This window comes from Oratosquilla oratoria, chromosome 25 (assembly GCF_046742065.1).
Source record: "Oratosquilla oratoria isolate Oo_2021 chromosome 25, ASM4674206v1, whole genome shotgun sequence".
NCBI lineage: Eukaryota > Metazoa > Arthropoda > Malacostraca > Stomatopoda > Squillidae > Oratosquilla > Oratosquilla oratoria.
The window spans coordinates 27,286,737-27,311,809 of NC_134801.1; the positions used below are offsets into that span (position 1 = coordinate 27,286,737).

The 25,073-nt window shown below is 40.6% G+C and overlaps 1 protein-coding gene across 2 annotated transcripts in view; it reads right to left on the minus strand.

The window, feature by feature from the left end:
- Positions 1 to 19,956, minus strand: part of LOC143038755 (uncharacterized) — a gene marked incomplete at its 3' end in the record, with an annotated part of 86,715 nt that extends 66,759 nt beyond the window's left edge. The window contains 2 exon segments of one of the 2 annotated variants that reach the window (XM_076208285.1): positions 3,280 to 3,423; positions 19,777 to 19,956. In XM_076208285.1, the coding sequence (XP_076064400.1) occupies positions 3,280 to 3,423; positions 19,777 to 19,911 (279 nt within the window). 2 annotated transcript variants of the gene reach the window in all.
- Positions 19,957 to 25,073: the final 5,117 nt, after the last annotated feature.

Sequence of the window (25,073 nt, forward strand, 5' to 3'; positions counted from 1 at the left end):
CATACATGAGAAGGAACTCAAACCTACTGTCACTGGTAGACTTTCAAACCTACTGTCACTGGTAGAGACTTTCAAACCTACCATCATTGGTAGTGACCTTATAACCTCTATTTGATATTTCTAACTCTACCCTCATAGTTGTTGTTGATATTTATGATAATACTGTATGCAGAGGACACTTATATGTGTGTGATCTACTACCAACTCCCTCATTCCCCTCTGCACAAAGATTCTGCCGTTGTTGATTTCTACAGGTTCTGTTCTTTGAGAGCAGGCAACCAGCACAAAGTACCATGGCAAGCTGAGAGTTGGAGTATTGGCACAGAGCACCGTGGAAAGTGTAAGGAGGAGAACATCTTTTTTTAATCTATTCTAACCAAGTAACACAGTATTTCAATATGTACTGTTTCAATACAATATTTTGTAATCAATAACAATGATGGTACTGTTACTCATAATATTGATAGCAACAGTAAAACTACTTTGCTTAAATCGATGGAATGGGAATTTAAACTGCTTCAATCGATGGAATAGGAATTTGTTGTAAGTCTTTATTCTCCACCTATTAAAACCAGAGAGTGCTATCTTTTTTTCTTTTCTTTTTTTATTATTGTGGGACCTTCTGGAACAGTACAGAGCACCATGCTAAGGGTGTGCAGCTAACTCCTGGCATCACTAGCAAGGAGGAGAGCCGAGCACCAGCTGAAAGCAGGATACCACTAATACCCCTGAGAGGGATGAGTGAGTGTCATCGACCACCCCCACATAACTGTTTACTTCCTGTCTCCCAGGTGTTTTTTTCATTAGTGTGATTGCTGTCCTAAGGGGACTACCTACTTAAGTTATCAGCTTTCCACACTTACGCACCAATCTTTCCCTCTCGCCATTTATTTTTCTCAATTTATTTATTTATATATTTATCTTATTTTTTTTAGCATTGCTTGTTTGTTCACCGAGGGAGGGGTTGTGGTGAGTTAGTACGCCTGGCTTTGCTTTCTCCCTCTGTCTTGCTATGTGTACACCATGTGGGCTCTGTCCCTCTGTCTCGCCATGTGTACACCACGCAGACCATGGTTGGCATCATGCCCACCAGGCAGCAAGCGCACCCCAAGCCATGTTGGCTCCGTCCCCATGCTACACAGGCTGGGTCACGTGGTTGCTCCTCTGGGAGATGATTGGTCGGATGCCCAAGCGGCTTGGGCGACCCAGCAAGCAGAGGGTCGTTTGGGCTAGAAGTGCCTCTCAGATAAGAAACCCCTGTGGGAATGAGTCATACACCACAAGCACAGCTCGTACATTCCTGCAAATAAGGTAATCTGTCCTCCCTTAGTTCACAATTAAATACCTAGCTCCACCACAACTACTGGTTATAAATAAAGGAGACACAGAGCTACTGTGTTTTTATTTAGCCTCACCCTCAGTACCACTTTACCATACAATGTATGGACATCTGGACTCTCTGTATCCATGCATGGAATATATCTACATTAGCAGGGCTGTGGAGTCGGAACACAAAACCTCCAACTCCGACTCCTCTATTTCTGGCACCACCGACTCCAACTCCTCTTCATATAATTAACTGACTATGGCCTACATATTTTATAAAACCTATATGACACACATACGCTCCAATCTTGAGTAAACTTATATCATTATAACTGGTTTATATCAAAGAATAAAGACATATGTTATAATGTGTCTTTCCTATGTTTGACCTCTTCTTTAATACTTTATAACTGAAGTAGAGCAAACTAGACACTGTGAGATACAAAGGCGGGACACCATGAGTGTAGCTCCCCTTCCCATAAAATACAACTAGGTAAATTACAGAGCAGATTCCCTTACTAGCACTGTCGGCAAAATTTGTGAAAATTAAGAACAGATGGATAAAACATCTGGAAGAAAACAATATACTAATCCCAAGATAATTTGAATTTAGACAGGGAAGATCATGTGCCACACATTTGATTTGTTTCTACTCAAGACTAACAGATATAATACAAGAAAGGGACAGATGGGCTGATTGTGCTTTCCTAGACTTACAAAAAACTTCTGACAAAATACCACATAAAGAAATTATTAAGAAAACTGGAAACCATAGGAGGAATGCAAGGTAAACTACTGAACTGGATGGAGGATTTCTTGCATTAGGCTGGATGACCGCATTGTGAACAGCTGCCCAGGATGTAACACTTCACCCCATACCATACAACACATAATGGAAGACTGCATTATACACAATCATGCTCGCAAACAACACAACATACACTCTATAATGGATTTGTGGGAAAACCCAGTTTCGGCTGTGGCTTTCCTTGGGGAGACGGGACTGCTCGGACAGACAGTCTAGGGAACGACAACAACAACAACAACTTGGGAAGAGGCGATGAGTGGATTTCCACAGGGATTAGTACTGGCTCCAATAAAATTTGCTATTTATGTGACTGACATGGATGAAGATGTGGAATGTTACATGAGCTTTGCAGATGATGCAAAATTGCTAAGGAAAAAGAACACTGAAAAGGATTGTGAATCGCTACAGAGATCTGAACAAGGTTTGGAAATGGAGTCAGAAATGGGAAGTAGACTTCAACATCAAGAAACGTAGCATAATGGAATTTGGAAAAAGTAAAAAAGAATATCAGGACAATATAAAATAGGTACAAAGGAAGTAAAGAAAGTGGGATCTGAAAAAGACCTGGGAGTAATCATCACAAATGACATGTCTCCTGCTAAACAGATAAACAAAATTATCAGAGAATCCTACAACTTACTAAGATCAATAAAGATGGCTTTTTTCCTCCTTGGACAAAGAATGGGTGAAGAGAATACTAGTCACACTGATAAGGTCTAAACTTGAGTATGCTGTGACACTATGGTCACCCAGTACCAAAAAGAACATAAAGAAAATTCAAAGAATCCAGAGAACAAGTATGATGATGGCCCCAACACTCAAAACTGTCATATGAGGAGATTTTCAAAACTGAAATTACTGACTCTAGAACAAAGAAGAGAAAGAGGGGACTTGTTAATGATCTATAGAATCATGAAAGCATGGAAGTCCTTGACAGAGACCACTTACTAAACTGGGATAAGACGAATACAAGGGGACATAAAAAGAAACTCAAAAAGGGCAGTCATAGAAGAGACCTAAAAAAAAAAAAAAAAATCCACACAGAGTGGAAATTAAGAGTAAACTAGATACTGTGAGATACAAAGACTGGACACCACAAGTGTAGCTCCCCTTCCTGTGAGATACAACTAGGTAAATATACACACCTGCATGTCTAAATGGTGCTGATTAGCAAGGATTCTGAGTCGCTGCTGCCCTTCCACCATCCGATCCAGTAGGTCCACTGTGGCTGCCACTCCATCATGACAACGTTCACATATACGTTCTGGGTAACAGCCATCATTGCTCACCTTCAATAAAATAAAAATATTCTAATTAGTACTAGTTAAGGCACTCCGTCGTTAACGACGAAGACGTCCTCTCTCTCTTGAAAGTTTATAAAGTAAAACATTGGTAAGATCATTATTGATGCCACTGATGTATGCGCCGATGGCTCCTCAAGCCAAACTCTGAGGAGCAGCGCTTTCCACATGTTGGACATGGGATACCGTCCCCAGGTGGAAGAGGGTTTTGGGCCTGGTACTCATGCCTGCGGGTTCGCTGGAGGTTTCTGGTAGCTGTGCGTTTTTCCTCGAAAGTCTCAGCTGCTTGCTTGATGGTTAAGCGCCAGGTACATCAGTCTGAGGCAAGGGTTTCCAGTTGGTTTGGTTCTATACAGAACAAAGACACTTTCCACTTATATGAACTCTGGTTATCAAAGCACACATCAACATCATAAACAAACAAGTCTCATTCAACAACCTTGTCTCAGCATTTTGGATATGAAGGATCACTCTGACCCCAAATGCATTGCCTGGGTCAACAGAAATGTAGTGAAGCACAGTTATTCCATAGTAGGCATCACAGCCTGAACTGGTTTACCCCCACTGCTTCACTTATCCCCCACTCCTCATCCACTCAAATTATGAACCAGATGAAAAAAATCTTCCCTGCTCAACAAACATGTTCAGTCTTCCAGATATGAAATGAATGCAGGGGGTGAAGGAGGCTTTGGATGTACTTGGAATGTTTGTTGAGCAGGGAAGAGAATGCAAAAGGTACAAATGAAAGGTGGGAGGTTGTGAATGGATGAAGGGATGATGAGGCCTAAAGGGATGTTCTCATATGCTTCATAATTTCTGTGGATGAAGAGAGGGGCACGGGTCACCATACAGTAAATTAATGGGGATAAACTAGATCCAGTTGTCAGGCACTGTTCATTAATACATCAGTTTATATATGCACCATAAAATGTGATAAATAGCAATTATCCATGAGTTGTCAATTCCTTGCACATAATCTTCCTACCTACAATCCAATACATTCAAACAGTGGTTTAACCCTTTAATATACAGTTTAGCTTATATTACAACATATTCTTTGACTCTTGCTATCTTATTCAGCTCTGGGAGTGCCTTCTGTCCATAAATAGATTAACATGTCTTACTCTAACCATTTATAGGCAACATGAATTTTGCATGTAATTGGCAGTTGCTGAAAAGTCTATAAAAAAAAAAGTGAGGATGGAGCCTTTATATGTACAACATTTCACTTGTTACAGCTTTATCAAAAACATAGTTGTGGTACACATGTCTGAGAATAAATAGGAAGATTCAGGGAAGGTCATTGGAGCCTAAGGAAGGTTAAGGAGAGGGAGCAATTGACTATGTGCAGATCATATGTTCACTGTTGGTGAACAAATGTGAAAGGGGAAGAAATAAGGTGAGGTGGCATTTGTCCACTGATGGACAAAATCATGTGAGGAAAAAGATGTGGAGGGCAACTAGGGATAGCTTTCCAATATTTTGTTGGCAATTGGAAGCAAAGGAATAAGGTGGGGGTGAAATATTAAATATGCCTCTATTTTGTTCAGTCGTATTGAATACTAGGATGATGGCTGATTTCAGACATTTATTTTGGATTTTACTGGGCTCATGTACCAGTAGTTCTGCCTTTTCCCAGTCCATTAGGTGGTTGCTACTGTTCCTGTGAGTAAAACAAGCATTAGTGGTGACATCATGGTGGATATTGTACCAATGTTGCCATGATGTCCTGCTTTGTTGTCCAGTAGGATCTGAACTGCACTGAATGAGGTACAGCCCACTATTTAGTTTTTAGTTTTCCTTAGAAGAGGAAGATAATGATTCCCTTCCCTTCTTTGACACACACAATAAACATTGTGATAAATGTTTATGTATGTATGTATGTATGTATGTATATATATATATATATATAATATAATTTTATATTTGATATATATGATTATATATATATATATATATATATATATATATATATTGCTATAGTTGGACAGCAGATCCTCTTTTAGGCAAATGTCATTAAAATTTGCAGCAGCTTCTGCGTTCACGAGTTTTTTGCTGACATTCTCTACTTTTCTGTTGGTGCGCTGTGTCATGCTAAGTTCTCTAATTACCTGGCCAAAAAGCATTGGTGGTATAGGTAAAGGCATGGGAATTATCTTCTTAAATTTTATGCAGAACTTTCGCCTAACAGTTAGGCATCTTCAGTGCTAATGAGTACAGTGTGTGGGAAATGATTATAAATAGACAATACACAGATCACAAACACTTCGGTGCTGATCCAGTTGACCAATCAGAAAGCAGGACACGAAGCGCCATCTTCGGGCCTAGCGGCTGTGAGCCGAAAGCTGAGCTCGATGTCTTTTCCATTCACTATCCCCACATCAAAAGACATCGAGCTCAGCTTTCGGCTCACAGCCGCTAGTTCCAAGGGCGGCGCTTCGTGTCCTGCTTCCTGATTGGTCAACCAGATCAGCACTGAAGTGTTTGTGATCTGTGTATTGTGTATTTATAATCATTTCCCACACACTGTACTCATTAGCACTGAAGATGCCTAACTGTTAGGCGAAAGCTCTGCATGAAAATTAAGAAGATAATTCCCATGCCTTTACCTATACCACCAATGCTTTTTGGCCAGGTAATTAGAGAACTTAGCATGACACAGCGCGCCAGCATAAGAAAAGTCGAGAATGTCAGCAAAAAACTCGTGAACGCAGAAGCTGCTGCAAATTTTAATGATATATATATATATATATAAATCTATGTGTATATACATATGTATATTTATGAGTGGTAGGGTGGTGAGGTAAACAAAGGGAACTTTTGGAAATTTATTACTGACAATTTGTCCTCACCATGACTTCTTCAGAGTACATACAATTACAGAAAAATCAATGCCTTATACAGCTGAAGATTGCCTTGTTCCTCTACGGTCAACCTCACTCCTCCCATCCTTCCGATCAGCTTTGTGAAGTACCAAGCAGCTCACTGTTCTCACTAATTTAATAAACCCATCCTGATGGTTGCTACTTGGTTGGGCAGCAATATATGCTTAAATTATTTTTCTCCTTTTCTATGTGGGTTCTTTTGGAAGCACCTTTATCCCATCCCAATCCGGTAAGTAGAGAAACTTGGGAACAATGACAGCATGATAATTTTAAGTGCTGACAAAGGTGGAAGGGTCATCAATAAAATGGACTATAACAAAAAAATGTTAGATCTACTAAGTGATGATACAACATATGAGAAGAAATATCAAAGTCACACACCACTGGTAGGGTAAAGATTTAAGAAAGAGGCAAGGAAGATACTCTTGAAATCCATGGGGCAAAAAATTGACAAGGTCGCTAGAGTAAGCCCCAACACCACTAAGTATGTGCAGGCTCCCAAAAACACATAAGCTCAACATCCCAATGAGACCCATCACTTTTGGTATACATAGTGCCCCGCACAGATTAGCCAAATGCTTGGTGAAATCCCTATCTGTTAGAATGGGGTTGGTGCATCCATCTGAAAAATTTGAATAATCTGACTGAGAAATTAAGACATAGATCTCTCTCTCAAAAAAATTATGGTTTCATATGATGTTACAGACTTATTCACTGTTTCCATGGAAGGGATGTTAAAGGCAGCATGAGAGTGGTTGGAGATATGGAAAATGAGGATTCACCTGTAGGAAAGTATTAAGTAGTTGTCTGACACTTCATCACAGCACCACCAATTCCCCTGGGGACACACCTGCATCCACCCAGCTGTGATGGGTCTGACAAAACTTCTTTGATGAATGCATGTGCAGTACCCAGCTCCATCTACATTCCATTCTAGCTAGGTCAGTGGCCTGGGAATGCCCCTGTGTTTGGTTTCTCAGCAGCATCAACATTTCTCCCTAGTGGCCCTTTAGAGTGTGGGTCATGAACTGAGCTGGTATATAAACTGGATGGAACCGCCAAAGATCTACAGTAGATCACCTCAGAGCATCACACTGCAAACCTAACTTGCTGCCTCCATTGCCATCTCCTCCCAACTCCCCTGCTGGCAGACCACCTGGGAGAACCACTTGACAAGCAGTGCCATCACCTCTTCTCCCCCACCCTCATTGCCACAGTGATCCATTATTATTCTCTTTGCACCCAACTTTCTAATAAAAGCAAATGTCTCCCCATCAGTGTTTGCCTTCCACCCAACATCCTGATAGGAAGATTTTTTTTTAAGTTGACATTGCTATATGTTTTCAACAATGAGGAATACTATCATCACTGAGGACTTGTGATGGGGATCCCCTTTAAAGCTGTTTTAGCTTCCCTCTACATGGGAGTTTTAGAAAAGGACCATTTCATAAAAATAATGGGTCAGGACACATTCTGGTTTTGATATGTGGATGATGCCCTTGTCATTGCTCCAAAAAACACAAATTGAAAAAAAAGGGGTTAAATGAGGTCGAACAGGACATCCAGTTCATAGTGGAACACGAGGCAGAAAGCAAATTGGCTTTCCTTGACAGTGTTGACATTGCTGTACCGTCCACAGCAAGTACTATGAGGCCTGTCCTCCAGAGAATGGACAGAAAGAGGGAACTGTTTTGACCTTCTGTATTCAGACGCAAGCGCCTGAAGCAGACAGATGAGCAACATTATGTACCTGGTGCATTCTAAAAGGCCTGTACCATCATGCTTTATGACCAGAAACACTGCAAAGAGTGGAGAAGAGGCCCATCACTGGTAATTAGAAAACCCCACTTGATGACGCAATGTTTTGGAGGTCCCAGCAGTGAGGTTGGTTCAACCAGTAAAGGCCTATCATAACACTGTTCGCAGTTCTTTGGACTCTGGCACACACAATGAGCCAATTCTTTTACTCTGGCTCAGCAGTTACATAGAGTAAGCCTAGTGTAATATATTGGCACCATACATCACCATTTTATTGACACCCATATGCCTCTGGAGGTAATTCAATCCTTGTGCCAAGTTCAGCAGGCGATTTCTGAAAACAGTAATTTTTATACTAAAAAATGACAAAACTTCCTCCAGAGTTCATCAATCTTTCTGAAATTTTCCATGTTTCATTCATAGTGTTTTTTCCACAAAATGACACAAATTTATCAGATTATTCTAAATGAGGGTTCTGAATTTTTACCAGGAAAAAAAATTCACGAAATATTGCCGTAAAAAAAAAAAAATTCAATTTACACAAATTACAAGGTAGACTTATAACTTTGTGTCATATTTCATCCCATACTATGTAGAGTTTGTACACAAAAATGGAGCTTTTAGTTCAGTATAGTTACGGACTTTTGTTCATTTGAAAATGGGAAAATTTTCACTTTTTCATGAATATCGAAATTTTTTACAGCTACAATTGTGTATGTAAAACAGTGAAACTTGGGGTGATTTATCACTGACATGCACAATTGTGGTAGAAAAATCAGCCTTCTATCATTAATATGAATGTCTCATTATAAGTGGAAGTGCAACGCCACCCTTAACTTACACTCTCAGGAAAGATGCAGAGTGCAGGGTGATCTAATAGAAGTGTTCAAGTGGATCAAAGGCTTTAAAAGGGTGATGCAAACAAGGTCATCATATTAAAACAGGGCAGGACTCGCAGTAATGGTTATAAACTGGACAAAATTCAATTTAAAAAGGAAATAGGCAAGATTTGGTTTACTAATAGGGTGGTTGACAAATGAAATAAACTTAGTAACCATGTAGTAAGCACTGAAACTATCAGTTGTTTTAAGAAACGCTTAGAGAACTTTATGGATGGGGATGACAAGCGGTGATGGATATGGAGCTGCCTAGTGTAGGCCTTATGGTCTCTTGCAGTTTCCTTCATTCTTACATTCTTATGTATGTACTTAAACTACTCAACATTTAAAATAGGTCCACCCTCAGACTTCCATTTGTTCATCTTCTAAATCGGGTCATGCTAATTACCATCCAATATCACCTAGAGCCATCCGGACACCATCCAGTACCACCAGGGCACCATCCAAAGTTACCGTCTAGATAGGGTCATACTACAAACTGACAAGGACTGATAAGTAATATATTTGGACTGACAAGCAACATATCCATACATACATATATATACCAAAGGCTTTTTCTCCCCTTACACAGGAGGTAGCCAAAAAGAAAAAGTCATAGAAACCACCCCCACCCATTCCATCCCCTACATACTCCACTCCCCTCCCTCTATCTTGGCACCTCCTGGATGACGGGTCATCCCTGCATCCTGTCTACTGCCCTGGGTCAGAAGCAGTGTTGCAAGACACAGCACATCCACAGCAAGGCCACTTCATTAATTCGGTGACCCCCCCTCATGCAGAAAAGGAGAAGACGGGGAGAACTCCCTTTGGGCTGCGTCAATTTATTTCTCATACATACTCCCTCACCCCCATCCCCTCATGCATCACAGCATCGTCTATACACAACCATTCTCCATTCACCCCTATCTTCTGTCCTCTCCCGTCCTTCCTCAACAGACATTCCTCTCTTTTGTAATGCCCCTTTTACCCCATCCATCTCATCGTAGGATGCCCCCTCATATTCACTCCTTCCACACCTTTTACTAGTCTTTCTTCACTCATTCTTTCCATGTGTCCAAACCATCCTAATACTCTTTCATCAACCTTATCTCCCAACTCCCTTTCCACTCCTATTCTTCTCCTCACCTCCATTCCCAAATGTCTATTTCTCATTACACTTTTTAATCCACCAAGACATTTACTCGCTTCTCTAAATCTACATTCCACCTCCACCCCCACTCCTCCCTTTCCTGCTGCATTCACACCCAAGTATCTACAACTACCAACCGAGTCCTCCAGTCTCTCTCCCTTGATACTCACTTCCAGCCTGCTGCCACTCTCTCCCCTTGTACATCTCATCACCTTACTTTTACCCACATTTATCTTCAGCTTCCTTCTTTCACACACCTTCCCAAACTTTGTCACTAACTTCTGCAATCCCTCCTCTGATCCTGCTACAAGTGCAGTGTCATCAGCAAACAACAACTGGCTTATTTCCCACTTTTCTCCATTTTCTTTAACCCTCTCCGACCCCTGACCCACTATCCTTGCATTCACCTCTCGCACCACCCCATCCATATACAAGTTGAACAGCCAGGGCAACATAATACGTCCCTGATGAAGTCCCACCTTTACCTCAAACCATTCACTCTCTCCATTTCTAATCCTGACACAAGCTCTACTACTCTCGTAAAAACTTTTGACTGCTCTTAAAAGCTTTCCTCCTATACCATATATCTTCAATACCTCCCACAGTACCTTCCTGTCTACCCTGTCATAAGCCTTTTCCAAACTTATAAAAGCCCAAAAAACATCCTTACCTATTCCTATAGCTTTCTCATATATCTGATCTACACAACCCCTACCTGTCCTAAAACCACACTGTTCCTCACCAATTACTCCCTCTGTTCCTCTCCTAATCCTCTCAATCAAGATCCTCCCATAAGCCTTCCCAACTACACTCAACAAGCTGATCCCTCTGAAACTACTACATTCACACTTGTCCCCCTTTCCTCTACCCTCTCTTAAACAAACATTAAATAACCTCACCTGCCAGTCCACCATAACTGTACCTCCTTTTTTCAGACATTCTGCTTGGCATCCATCCAACCCAGGTGCCTCACCTGCTCTCATCATCTTAACAGCTGCTTTCATTTCATCTTTCCCTATTTCTCCTCCATTTTCCTCACTCATCACTTAATGCTTGTTTTTCTTGGTGAAAATTATTTCTGCTACAATCATACATGTAGAAATAAGTAAAGAAATAAGTTTTTCTCTACCAACAAGCCCTGTCCTGAACTGCCGACACTTACCAGTTGACCAACAAGTAATATATTTGGATCAACAAGTAATTCAAAATGACCAACAAGCAGCATATATCATTTCACCACAAAAACTGACATAATGTTAATCTATGTCAATATTAACTAAAAGCAGTGAATACCACTGGAGTTGACAGTAGTTGTTGGTAATTAGTACAACCTTTCATTTATATAAGTTCCATTTAACACAGAATCTATGGACAAATAACATTAATGAATCGGTAATCCCTCTTCAGTCCATTGTTTCCGGGTTCATCTGTATATATATACTGTACTGTATACTTTTTATGGTGGGAGGGATGGGTGCAGGTGTTTACAGAAAAATGTGTGCAAGTAATGTTCATGTTGCACTAAGTGGAAGATTTTAATTTCCAAATGTAAATATCTTATTAGGGTGGTTTTAGTGCATCTACTTATCATTCTTAAGTTTAGGTTTAGTGTATTTCATACAGTGTAATTTCTTTAACTACTTCGGTACAATGACACCTACATAGGCATCATGAGATGTGAGTGGGCACACGAGGATGCCAGCATCGGCACCTTGATTATATATATATATATACTGTATATATATATATATATATATATATATATATACTGTATATATATATATATATATATATATATATATATATACTGTATATATATATATATATATATATATTGTAGTTCTACACGAGTTACCCCCAGATTCTGTGAACTAGTTTGATTATGTTTTCTGTGTTTATTATTACTCTGAGTAAAAGAGAATGAGTAACACAGCATTGACTTTATATTTTATAATGCCAGTAGTGTGATACATCATAGATATGGCAGCCAATGCTGTGCACAAGAATTTTACTCATATTGAAGTAGTTAAATGCGACTTTTATGAGCTGTTTGTATACAGTGAAGCATTTCTATTAATCAAAACCTGTTTGGTTGCCACCTTTTGTACTCTATTTTTCTTATAGTTATAAGTATGGTGACCACGTCACCACTGTGTATTCCAGTCTGGACCATGTCAATCTTTCAATGATTTTCCTCATCCAATGTAGTGAAAAGCCATTCTAACCTTTTTTGTGCTGTCTCTTGGCTGATTTTTTGGTTTGAGTTGTAAGCAAAAATTTGGGTTATGAGCCTGACCCTACTGTTAGTCACTGTAGCAAAAGCCACAGTGAATACTGTAGCATCTGCCCAGCATCCTGTGTCTCACTCAATAGCTAGGCAGACATGCATGTTAGCAAGTGCAAAGATAATTAATAGATTGATAGCTAGGCAGATATGTACATTAGTAAATGCATCAGATAAGATTTTGGATGACGCCCATCATCCCTTGTATCAAGCTTTGGCCCCTGCTCGATCCTGTTGCAAGGGCAATATTGTACTATTATTGCAAGAACAAAGACCTACCACAACTCATGGGTGCCATCGCTCGTGCATTCATTCTTAAATCCATATACTGTTCATAATGGCCTTCATGCCTGCTTATTTTCCACAAAACTAACTTTTACACCACCTTTGGTCTTCTATGCATTTCAAACTTATGCTGAAAAATTTTTGTATTGTTGAAAAATTGAGCCACTTCCTATTCATAAGTACAGTTTTCTTATTTAAAAACATATAATAAGAAAAAATTGTGGTGGTTTTTGGGGGGCCAGAATGGATCAATGGCATACATATACCAAGGCTTTTTCCCCCTTACAAGGGAGGTAGCCAAAAAGGAAAAGGCATAAAATCATTCCCACTCATTCCATCCCTGAATACACTCCACACCCCTCCACCCTCCCTCTCATCTTAGCACCTCCTGGATGACGGGTCATCCCTGCACCTTGTCCACTGCCCTGGGTCACAAGCAGTGTCGCAAGACACAGCACATCCACAGCAAGGCCGCTTCATTAAATCGGCGACACCCCCTCTCCGTCCCCCCATGCATAAAAGGAGAAGACGGGGAGAAATCCCTTCAGGCTGTGTCAAATTTTGCTCACACATACTACCTCACCCCCCATCTCCCGCTCATTCCACCTCATGCATCACATCATCATCCATATACAACCATTCTCCATTCACCTCTGTCTTCTGTCCTCTCCCGTCCTTCCTCAACAGACATTCCCCTCTTCCCCAAAGCCCCCTTCACCCCATCCATCCACCTCATCCTAGGACGTCCCCTCATGTTCACTCCCTCCACATCTGCCTTCCATACCTCTTTTACTAGTCTTTCTTCACTCATTCTTTCCATGTGTCCAAACCATCCTAAAACTCTTTCATCAACCCTATCTCCCAACTCCCTTTCCACCCCCGTTCTTCTCCTCACCTCCTCATTTCTCACTCTATCTAGCCTAGTAACCCCCATCATACTTCTCAGACACCTCATCTCAAACACATTCAAACTCCTTCTCTCTTCCTCTCTTATGTTCCATGTCTCTGCCCCATACAGTGCTGTTGGCACAACCACTCCTTCATACAGTCTCCTCTTAGCATCCATTCCCAAATGTCTATTCCTCATTACACTCTTCAATCCACCAAGGCATTTACTCACTTCTCTCAATCTACATTCTACCTCCACCTTTTCCTGCCACATTTGCACCCAAGTATCTAAAACTATCCACTTCCTCCAGTCGCTCTCCCTTAATGCTCACTTCCAGTCTACTGCCACTTTCACCCCTTGTACATCTCATCACCTTACTTTTACCCACATTTATCTTTAGCTTTCTTCTATCACATACTCTCCCAAACTCTGTCACCAACTTCCTCAGTCCCTGGCAGTGTCGTCAGCAACCAACAGCTGGCTCACCTCCTACTTTTCTCCATTTTCTTTAACCATCTCCAATCCCTGACCCACTACCCTTGCATTTACCTCTCGCACTACCCCATTCATTTCAATGGGGATAATTTATTTGTCCTACAAGTAATTTGAGTTATGTGCTCCATCATGGGACAAATTAACTAAATTGAGGTTCCACAGTATTTAATTTCCCATTTTGTAATCCAGTGTCATTCTTTTCTTATTTTGGTCCATTTTCATTATTTTGCATGTGTTAAAATTCATTTTCCACTCTTGACTACATTCATATATTATCCAAGTCATTCTGCAACGTAATATAATCCTTCTCATTTATCATCCTTTACATGATCAATGTACAGGGTATCATCAACAAATAAGTCTGCACAGCTAATTATTCCTTTCATGTCATTAAATATATGAAGGACATTACAGAAGCCAAAACTGAGCTGCTGTGATACACCACTGGTTACTTTTCTCCATTCTGACTTTTCTTCAGTAAACAACAACTGTCTCATCTTTCTCCACTCTTTTCTAACCATCTTCTATCCTCTGGCCATCATACTTGCATTTACCGCCTATACCACCACCATCCATGTACACACTAAACTGTCAGTGACGTAACACAACTCTGGTGCAGCTCCACCCTCACCTCAAACCATTCACTCATACCACTCCCAACCCTAACACAAACTCTGTTTGTGTAAAAGTTTTTGACTCTCCTTAACAGTTTTCTTCCTATCCCACATATCTGCAATACCATCTCTTGCCCCCACCATCATGTCTCATTGCTTGAGGACTTGTGGTTGTTATTTGGAAGATTGAAGTTACTGTCAGTTAAAGGAAAAGAAGACTGACAGTAATTGTATCACTTTCTGGATGAGAGTCTAACCCAAAGATACGGAGCTGCTAAGTGTATTGAATACGGAGCTGCCTAGTGTAGGCCTTATGGTCTCTTGCAGTCTCCTTTATTCTTATATTCTTAAGGCACCACCAAGGTGTTAAGGTAGTAGTTGGTTCACCTTCAGCCTACTTTGAGAAAATGTCTCTTTGAAAGTAAGTGACTGGATGGAGAAGTCTACAAATCCTTAACATATGATTCATTGCAGTTAAGGAAACCCTAACTGCCTATGCCAAATATCATATTCTCAGGTCCAAACATACCATTTTGGGTAAATTAAAACAAGTGTATCAAATTCAAATGGCCTTTATTTACGAAAACCAAAGAACAAAAGTGATCTACAACATCTGCCAATGATAAAGTAGAACTTTATTTTTTGGCTAAATTTTTAGAAGTGCACACCTATGCAATATAGTAATAGAAAATTAAATAATAATTTTGTAAATTATAATACATCAATCTAATATACATTATTCTTGGCAAAAATCAATAACAGAAACAGTTGCTAAAAGTTTTGACTACTTGAGATGCCATGTTTGTTTTTGGTAGAGGTGGAGGTCTAAGAAATTAAAGTACGCTAAATTCATACAACCCAGGGGTCAGGAACCTTTTTGGCTGAGAGAGCCATGAAAGTCAAATATCTTTAAATGTATTTCTGTGAGAGCCATGTAATATTTTTTAACACTAAATACAACTAAACGTGTCTATTCTTTAAGTCCAAAATTTTTAGAATATAATATTTATCTGAATTTATTCTTTATAATTATGTTATACTGAAGTTAACCAATAATAAATTAAATACTTCTTACCCAGATGACTAATGTGATTTCTGGTGCCTCATGTTTTTGCTGATGGCTTTGTAGTCTGCTTGATACTTGGTCAGGATAAGCTTCATCCACACAGATGCTTCCATCTGTTAAACATGACCATGATATTTTCCAGATATGAGAATGACTGCTCATATGCATATGTAGAGCTAAACATGGTCAATACAGCAATACCCACATGCTGCAGTGTGTGATATGCAACTGGAAGTGCGTTCCAAGTTTTGAAAATCAGCTGGTCTTTGGTTTGAAATTTTTTCCTTTCTATCCACTTGTACTTGACAGCTCTGCTTGCTGGTGTGCAAGTTCTTCCAAATCTTCATTCAATGTCCGAGGCTTTGAGGTCAGCAACTTCTACCTCAAAATATTTTATAGAGACATCAGGGATGTAACTAAGGTCAGCTATGTCCACTGCACACTCGTGTGGATAAGTGATGAAATTGAAAAGACATGTGCACTCCCGAAATTCTACAAAGCGTGTTTTGAATGATTGCAGGAGACTAGATGTGAAGCCAGCTAGCTGCTGGTGATCACAATGTTGAGTAGGATCATTTGGTGTGCATGTATCTTAAAATTGTCTCAGTCTTTCAAAGTGTAGCAAACAACTTGTTTCAATATCCCCAATAAAGGTCACTGATCGGTAGATGGGGGTGGGGGGTTCCAATTAACTGGAACATGTTCTAGGGGGGCTCTTTTGGGTGTTGAAGCCTTTCGAACTTCCGAGTTCAACAGCAACTTTTCTCGAGTTTCCCGGATGAATTCACGTTGTTCATCCATCATCTGTTCTCTCATTGTGTTAAAGAGGGAATAGATAGTGGGGAGAAGTTCCTGGAAATGCCCGCTTGGAGAGTCCCGATAGGGTTCGGAAGGTCCGGGGGACCCTAAGGGGAGGTTCTCTCTTCTGGTCAAGGTGGTTTTACTCGCAAGTAACGTTCGCGTAGGTTTACCTTGGTCCTCCTCATCAACGGGCATGGCAAGGTCTCCATTGATCACCCGGCTCTTCCTATGATGGGTTTTAGGTGAACTTTGGGATTCCTGATTAGAAGAAGAGGCTAAGGCACTCTTTTTCTTCGAACCCAGGTTCTTTGTCTGTCTTCGACAATGCCCGCTTGGAGAGTCCCGAAAGGGTTCGGAAGGTCCGGGGGACCCTAAGGGGAGGTTCTCTCTTCTGGTCGAGGTGGTTTTACTCGCAAGTAACGTTCGCGTAGGTTTACCTTGGTCCTCCTCATCAACGGGCATGGCAAGGTCTCCGTTGATCACCCGGCTCTTCCTATGATGGGTTTTAGGTGAACTTTGGGATTCCTGATTAGAAGAAGAGGCTAAGGCACTCTTTTCGGGCATGGCAAGGTCTCCGTTGATCACCCGGCTCTTCCTATGATGGGTTTTAGGTGAACTTTGGGATTCCTGATTAGAAGAAGAGGCTAAGGCACTCTTTTTCTTCGAACCCAGGTTCTTTGTCTGTCTTGGACTCGAGCTTCCAGGAAGGGTCGAGGCCGAACCGCAAGCAACCGCCTCCGGGAAAAAACTGGTACAGGAGCGGTAGCTAGAGGTGGCCGGAGGCACATGTCCGTCTAAGCTAATCGCCCTGGTTTATAAATTCAGAAAGTCAAGCTTCTGGGAAGGGTTGAGGGCGAACTGCAAGCAACCGCCTCTGGGAAAAAACTCGTACAAGAGCGGTAGCTAGAGGTGGCCGGAGGCGCATGTCCGTCTAAGCTAACCGCCCTGGTTGAAGGAATACAAGACAACTTGGCCTGAGATTGACTCAAGGTGGGCGTTGTACAACCTCCTTTTCTACTACGCTTTGGAGGAGAGAATTGCTCGTCTCCTCTGAAGTCGTAGTATCCCTTCTCTTGTTTTTTGGGGGGTGAAGGTGGATGCCATTTTCTGTGCTTGTGCACATTTTTCCCTGCATGCCCTTTCTTGTGAGCATGAAAGTACACTGACCACTGATTATCATCCCATTGAGTGCACGTCTCACACGGGGATGAAGGTGAACACTTTAGACCTCTACACTTGTGCTAGGGGCAGGGATATTTCCCTTCAAGGAAGGTACACCACCTATTTTGAACAACAACACTAGAACCAGATTCCATACTTACAGTGAAGGGTGGCGGTTAAGGGAATAATAAAGGATAGGATGTAGATAGCACTCAAGAAATTTCAGGGCACAAGATGTCATGGATAAACACCAATGTACAGGATGTAGATAAACACTGATGAATTGTAAGGACGACGAGCTCCTTAGCGTTCTGGAAACAACTGGAGACGATCGAAGCCGGTTGCCTGATTTTCATCACAACACAAACGGCAATACTGTACAGCGTGTCCCATAAGAGATACACAAACAAAATTGGAGCAGGTTTTGTTGAGAGATGTTGACCCTTTGGCTATTGCAAAGAGAATGGAGCATAGTCTGCGAGACTTGTGGTGGAGGGGAAGGGCCCCCTTGCCCCAATAGGGCCCCTTATTGAATAAGCGTTGCCCAGACCCATGGGGTGAGGATTTTAATAAAACACAGTGTTTAGCGGTAGGAATCTTAACGCTACACGAAGTATCCTATTGTAAGGAGTACCGAAGAGTTTGTATTCTTCGGAACAAGCTATTCTCTAATGAACGAAGTCGCAGCAGATGAATGATATGCCACGTTTGTTTTCATAGGTGTCTAGGTCAAAGAAATGAAAGTATGATAAATTAGTCTATTCTAACCTAAGTAACCTAACCAATGTTTTGCAATTTGGTACCTCAAATTCTAAAGATCATCTGGGTCGTAGTTGTCATCACGGATGCTGCCAGCCTGATTATTATTGTACCTCGGGCAATTAACAGATGAAGGCAGAACCCTGTGTTCTCTCATAAAGTTCAAGGAAGCCCTATTTTCTTTGTAACAGTGCTTATTAACGTCACCTGGGGTTGGAGAACATCCAGTCCACAACATGAAAGCAGTTGTCTGATAGTGATTGGACTGGCATGGCATCTGTAACATATCCTATCGGCTTTGTTCATAAGTAAATTTACTTGTAGCAATTTTTTTTTATTTCTGCCAAGAAAATCACATATTACATTCGTCTATTATAATTTACAAAATTAATATTTAATTTTCTAATACTATATTGCGTAGGTGTGCACAACTAAAATAATACCATATATAATGTTGATATATTATAATTTACAAAATTATAATTTTTCTATTACTATACCATGTCGGTGTGCACTTCTAAAAAAGAAAAAAACAATATTGTCCCAGTTAGCCACACAAAATAAGATACATTACCAGAAGCTAACATATCATAATATAGTTTTGTTCCCCCTTATCTATTAATTTTGCATATAATTCAACTTTCTTTTTTGTGTAAGCTGAGGAACAAGTGTTCCTACTTTATATTTGTCCATAGCTTCAATAATCAATTATTTTCATTGAACTGCCTAAGCCCAAATAGTATCAGAAATAAATCTAATAATCTAAAGCAAATTACTTCTTCAATGCAGGCAATATAACCTAGATTCACCAATGTTGACTCACTTTTTTATGGAACTATTCTATTAATGAAGTTCAAATTTAATGCCTACAGAAAACAGTTCAATTAATTATGCACTTAAATAAACGATCTCTACGTGAACAACTTCCACTTATGATGTTTTATATGCCGTGCTATCAGCACATGGCTTCAATACTTCTTATCTTAATGCAAACAAAATTCCCGTATTAGGCTGGCGCCAGATCATTATTTGGGTTCATCTGCACACCACCCTTCAAATGTTCATTTCAGAAATATCAACAATAACAATTATTGTCAAATTAAAAAAAGTATTAACTAATCCATGTCTGCTTTAAATAAAGACCTTACGGCCGTAAAAAGAAACCATAAGTTAAATATTTCCCTACTTAATCATGTGAAAACTGCAATTGCAATAATATTAACTAAGACCTTAACTAATAACGCTAACACCTTTAGAATTTCATTTGACTTTAGAGTCCATTTCCCAAAGAAATGATGTGTGAGCTTGCCTCTTACCTTTATGGGAAGATACTTGTTTATTAAGAGAGCTAGAGAAGCCTTATCGTCACTGTCTTCAAAAAGAGTAAAAGCTTCATTGATTTCACAAGCACAAAGTCGACAAATATTTGAATCAGCAAGAATAGACCTCATTTCTCTGGAAAGGCAAACATGTTATGGCGACAAAAGAGTAGCTTTGTTTTGGTGACGTCGAGCAGCGGGGCGTTTGAAATTGTATATATATATATATATATATATAATATATCTTATATATATGCCATTTTACCAAGAGTTAGCTCTAGATTTAAATGTGGCTGGGTACAGTTTACTGAAGATGTATGTATGAATGATAATTGAACAAAGCTCTTTTCACCAATACATTCTCAATTCGAGATATTTTATGTACGCTGTCGCTGGTTATCAAAGCTATGAATGGTATTTGTTTGTATTTTTTTTTATCAAATTATCAAAGCATGTTAACATCTAATGCTGAGCTGTATCTTTTCATCTCCACTCAATATTTATTAATCTAGTGCCCAACTTGTTGACATCCACTGACAAAGATGTCTTCATCTTTTAACTGCTCTTCAAATCGTTTCAATCTCCTCATCCTCTACCTAATAAAACCAATCGTTTGAATCACATCCATGAATCTGCAGACTTTATGCTGTCAATATTTAAGTTTAGTGGCATTCCTCAAATGAAGTCGCTTAGCATTCTTTTGTGACTGGTGACCAATCCGCACTCAAAAATAATACTCCAATCTTAATGTGCATCATCCCTCCTTAAATCTTCTTTTCTTTAACCTATCCTTTAGCACCCCGGTGTATTGCTCTCAAAGATAAAACATAACAATAACGTATTGCTCTCAAATATAAAAACATAACAATAACGTATTGCTCTCAAAGATAAAAAATAACAATAACGTTCCTTTGTGACTGCTATTTTCAGCATCCTCTGATTTATCCTGCACCATTCCTCTGCACATACCCAAACCACTTAGGGTTTCTGTCTCCAAATCTTCCTACCTGCGTTTCTGTTCTGTTAAATTTGGGAGTGAAGCTCCCACGGGCTTTAAGTGTGAGCCCGTTTGGAGGGTGATTTGACTTATGAGTGTGTGTGGGTTTAACCACACACATACATTCACAAGATATACATACGTATATGATATACATATGCACATCTCGGTGAATGCACCCTACCTATGATGAACTGTGTATTCAGTGGACAGTGTGTTGCGATCAATTGTGTAATGAATAAATAAAAAGGGGGGGGGTGATTCAATGTATGAATGTGTGGCTTTGGCCACGCCCACCCATACATTTGTTGGATGTGCATACCTATGTGAAATATGTATGCACATCCTGGCAGTCACCCTTCCTGACATGAACAAATGCAAAGGTATATAAATTTAAAGGGGGGGGGGGCTGACACTCCACCAGCCGACACAGTTCGTAGTGGCTGCATAGACGGCGCACAAGACCCTCAGATGTTGTCGGGGGCCCTCTCCTCAGAAAAGCAGTTGCGGGGTAATACTTGAGGTGATGTTCGAGGGTAGCTTCTGGGTGGCGACAATGTTGACATTTCTTCTCTCCTGCTGTCGGGTTGATCTTAATCTTAATCTGCCAGAAACTCCTACCTGCGCTTCTCCTCTCGTATATATAGTTATAAAAATGCCCATCCTCGTCACTACCAATAGAAATATAACCATCACCTTTGGCACCTCCAGAGGATGAGGCGGGGGGGGGGGGGGGGCTCCAGCTAAGAAATTCATCCCATCAAGGAGTTCGGGAGGCGAAAGGCTTTGACTAGGTACAAGCACCGATTAGAGAGGGTTGTGGGGTTTTGTCCTCGTGTCTTGGTAATGGCCCATTAGGGGGCATGAAGAGCGAACTCCCTCACTCCGAATCAGGTAAAAGGAAGGGATAGGGGAGGTAGGGATGAATAAAGCCACTGGCGAGGGGAATATATAAACAAGGTTAGGCTAACTCTGGTCTGCTCTAATCTGATCTAGGTAGAACGAGAATATTTTTCACGTGTTTTCATGCTGATTTGAACTTTTATGACATTCGTTTCTACCGAAAATCACTTGTTTTACTCGCACTCTTCCACCCAACGTAAAACCCCTATTTGCCAACGTGACCCCCAAAACAATTGTGATAGGGAGTGGGGTGAATACAAAATGAGTAGTAACCGATAGAAACAAACGTCAGATTTGTACAAGTCAGGAAGAAAATGATTGGGAATATGTGTTTTTAAACGAAATTATTAGAAGGGTGTTATCTGAATATTTTCTGGGAGACCGTATTAATAATTTTTGTCCTCTATTTTTTAGGTGGATTTTATTATAATTTTGTCAATATCGTAACGATTGGACCTGAGAAAGTACACCTTTAACAATAGAGTTGTAGTGACGTGATGCATCCTACGACCCGTCACACACTAATCAAAGAAATCTTCGGAGCTAGCCTTTCCAAGTTCCTGTAGTTGGCAAGCGTAGTTCGCAGGGGTGTCCCTGCCAGCCAGCGGTCAGCCAATCAGGAACTTGGAAAGCTCCTCACGTTCCCGCCAGCCTCCTTTAAAAGGTCGGCGTTTCGCCGAGATGGGCAGAACAGTACCGACCAGACCGACCAGCGCACAAACTACATCTCCTCGTCCAGTCTTCTAGCTGTCCCATCGAGCCTCGCCGTCATCATCTGCTACTGCCTCGCTGACGTTAGGCTCCACGTCCAGCTACAACCATAAGCTCCACTAAGCTGTGGCCTTAGTCCGAGCTTCACCTATATTTCTCATGTGACACTTCTAGTGTCGCACCTTGTGGCTAATTACCAAAAGAAAGAGATTAGATATTTTGTGTTGATTTTCATTTGTCCTGCCGTTGTTCCGAACTAAAACTACTACATGTTGAAACTGTTACCGTCATCCTTTACAGGTCTTAGAGAAAGCCACTGTCTGCACCATATCTTTCTCGCTGGTTTATATGTAATAGTACAGAGCTACAATGCTCCACAGTAGGGGGTTCCGTTTCAAGGAGCTTGTCGGCATCTGTTCTTTCCCTGCCAATACTCGGAGGCAACTGGCGCTCCTTCTCTTATAGCCGCATTATTTCCTCATACTAATTACCTGTTTGTTTATTGTTTAACTTTACCTATTCATTTATTTGCTTCTTTTATTTATTAGTATTTATATTATTGTAAATATATTTATTTAGAGGTTAGGATTAAACAGCATAAAAACAGCATAAAAAAGGGCCAAGAATCTAGTGCACTTTTTAAACATGTTTGTGAATTTGACCATCCTATTGACTGGAAAAATGCTTCAAAAATTATACAATGTAAGAATATAACAGAAAGAAATATCAGTCAGGAATTATCAAATGCAATTATGACCAACTCATTAATAATAGTTTAGGATTATATAAATTAGATCCATATATTGTCAGTAATATAAATAGTACATATTTTAAAAGTTAATGTAATAATAATATGTTTCCATGACCTCACCGAGTGACCCAACCTGAGCTTTCAGGCTTCGGAGAGGAGGGTAAATGTCTCTCTTGTCCTACTTATACTCTGTACCTCCATTTTTTGTTCTCATCTTTCTGTACTCCTTGATAATGTGAATATATCACGAAAGCGCTCGGACTCCGTGTGTTTTTCCTTTTCCTAGTGGACTCTGCATATTTGTGATTCGCGTGTGACTTGTGAAATTTGTGCATATATATATATATATATATATATATATATATGTACATATATATATATATATACATATATATATATATATATATTGCATCCGACCTAGTTATGGACCAAAAGTCTCCTGTCAGCATGCTCTTCGTAATCCAGTGTAAATCGTCTCTATAGTTTCCTTCCTGACTTGACCTTCATGGTGTTGTCAACGCTGTCTTCAAGATGGCTGTGTGGCTTACTACTGGTGACCTTTTCACCCTTTGTGGAAAGTCGACCTGGAAACTCTCTGTTGTGGCACCTCCAGAAGAATCTATCATCCTTGCCCTTCCTGTTGACTTGGTACCGGTACCCTTCATACAACTAAAAATTATAATCAGATACACTTTGACACCGTATGCCGACAATTTTAACACTTTATCCTTTTGTCTATGGCTAGTCAATGTTGATATTGCAAATATAATATTAAAACATATCATGCATATACTTATCACTCGTTAATATAGATAACTATTTTAATTTGTTTTTCCTCGTGAAATGTACCAAGACTAGACAAGATTAGAAAATAGGACAAATAGGAAGTAGACAAATGGGAATTTTACTGTAGACGAAATGGGAATTCTGGAATGGACAAAATGGGAGTAGACCAAATTGGCATGGACCACGTATACTAATGTCCTACTTGCCCCTGATTTTCGCCAACAAAATGAGGCCCCAGATCGAAGTACACAAATAAAATCCACAAGGTGTAAAATTATTCCCTGAATCTAACAAAGAAATGGGGAACCAAGGCAATTCCGACATCATGGCCATACCAAAAAAACATCAACTATAACCTCAACATATCAGACAGTGTAACCATGTTTAAGACATTTAAACCATAGTGATTGGGAAAAAAAAATCGTGGCCCATGAAATGTTGGACGTCTTGGCGTCTTCTGACACTATTGATATTATCGGCTGAAAGAAACCTGCACAGCGAAGCTATAGCGATAATCCCATACCACACTCCTGGTCATATGGCCATTTCCCGAAGGTTGAGTGTGGTTTGAATTTTCCGCTAAAATCATCGGAAATTTAAAATTCCCGGCTCTGTGCAGGCATGCACATTGTCGACCCCACCTCCCCCTCCCTACCCCCTCCCTTCTTAGCCGGCTCGCTTGAGTCGTCACTTCTAGCGCGGAAACGGGACTGAGCGGTTCACCCGCTGCCGGCCTTGGGGGCCGGTGAGCCCGTTTCCTGCTTGTTAATCGACTGATAGTTTCAGCGCTTTCTGCATGGTTGCCGGTTTGTCCCATTCTTCGACTACCCTATTAGTGATCCTGCTGTTGCCTTCTTAAATCTTTGTGCTCCGGTTTGTGCCCTTTGCTGCGAGTCTGGTGGTGCGGAGGGGGGCTTTTGGTCTCGGCGGTCCCATACCTCCTACGATCAATGGTCCTCTAACGCCTCACGGCTTGCATCGTCAGGCCCTAGGCGTAGACTTTGATTTTATACGATCGCAATCCGTCCCCGTCTCCGAGTCGTCCCTGGTATACAACCCGGGTCCTCTCGGAGGACAAGGGGACGTGTCTTATGGTACGGAGGGTGACGCCCCCCAGGGTCATCAGGCCTCTCGGCAGCCCCATAC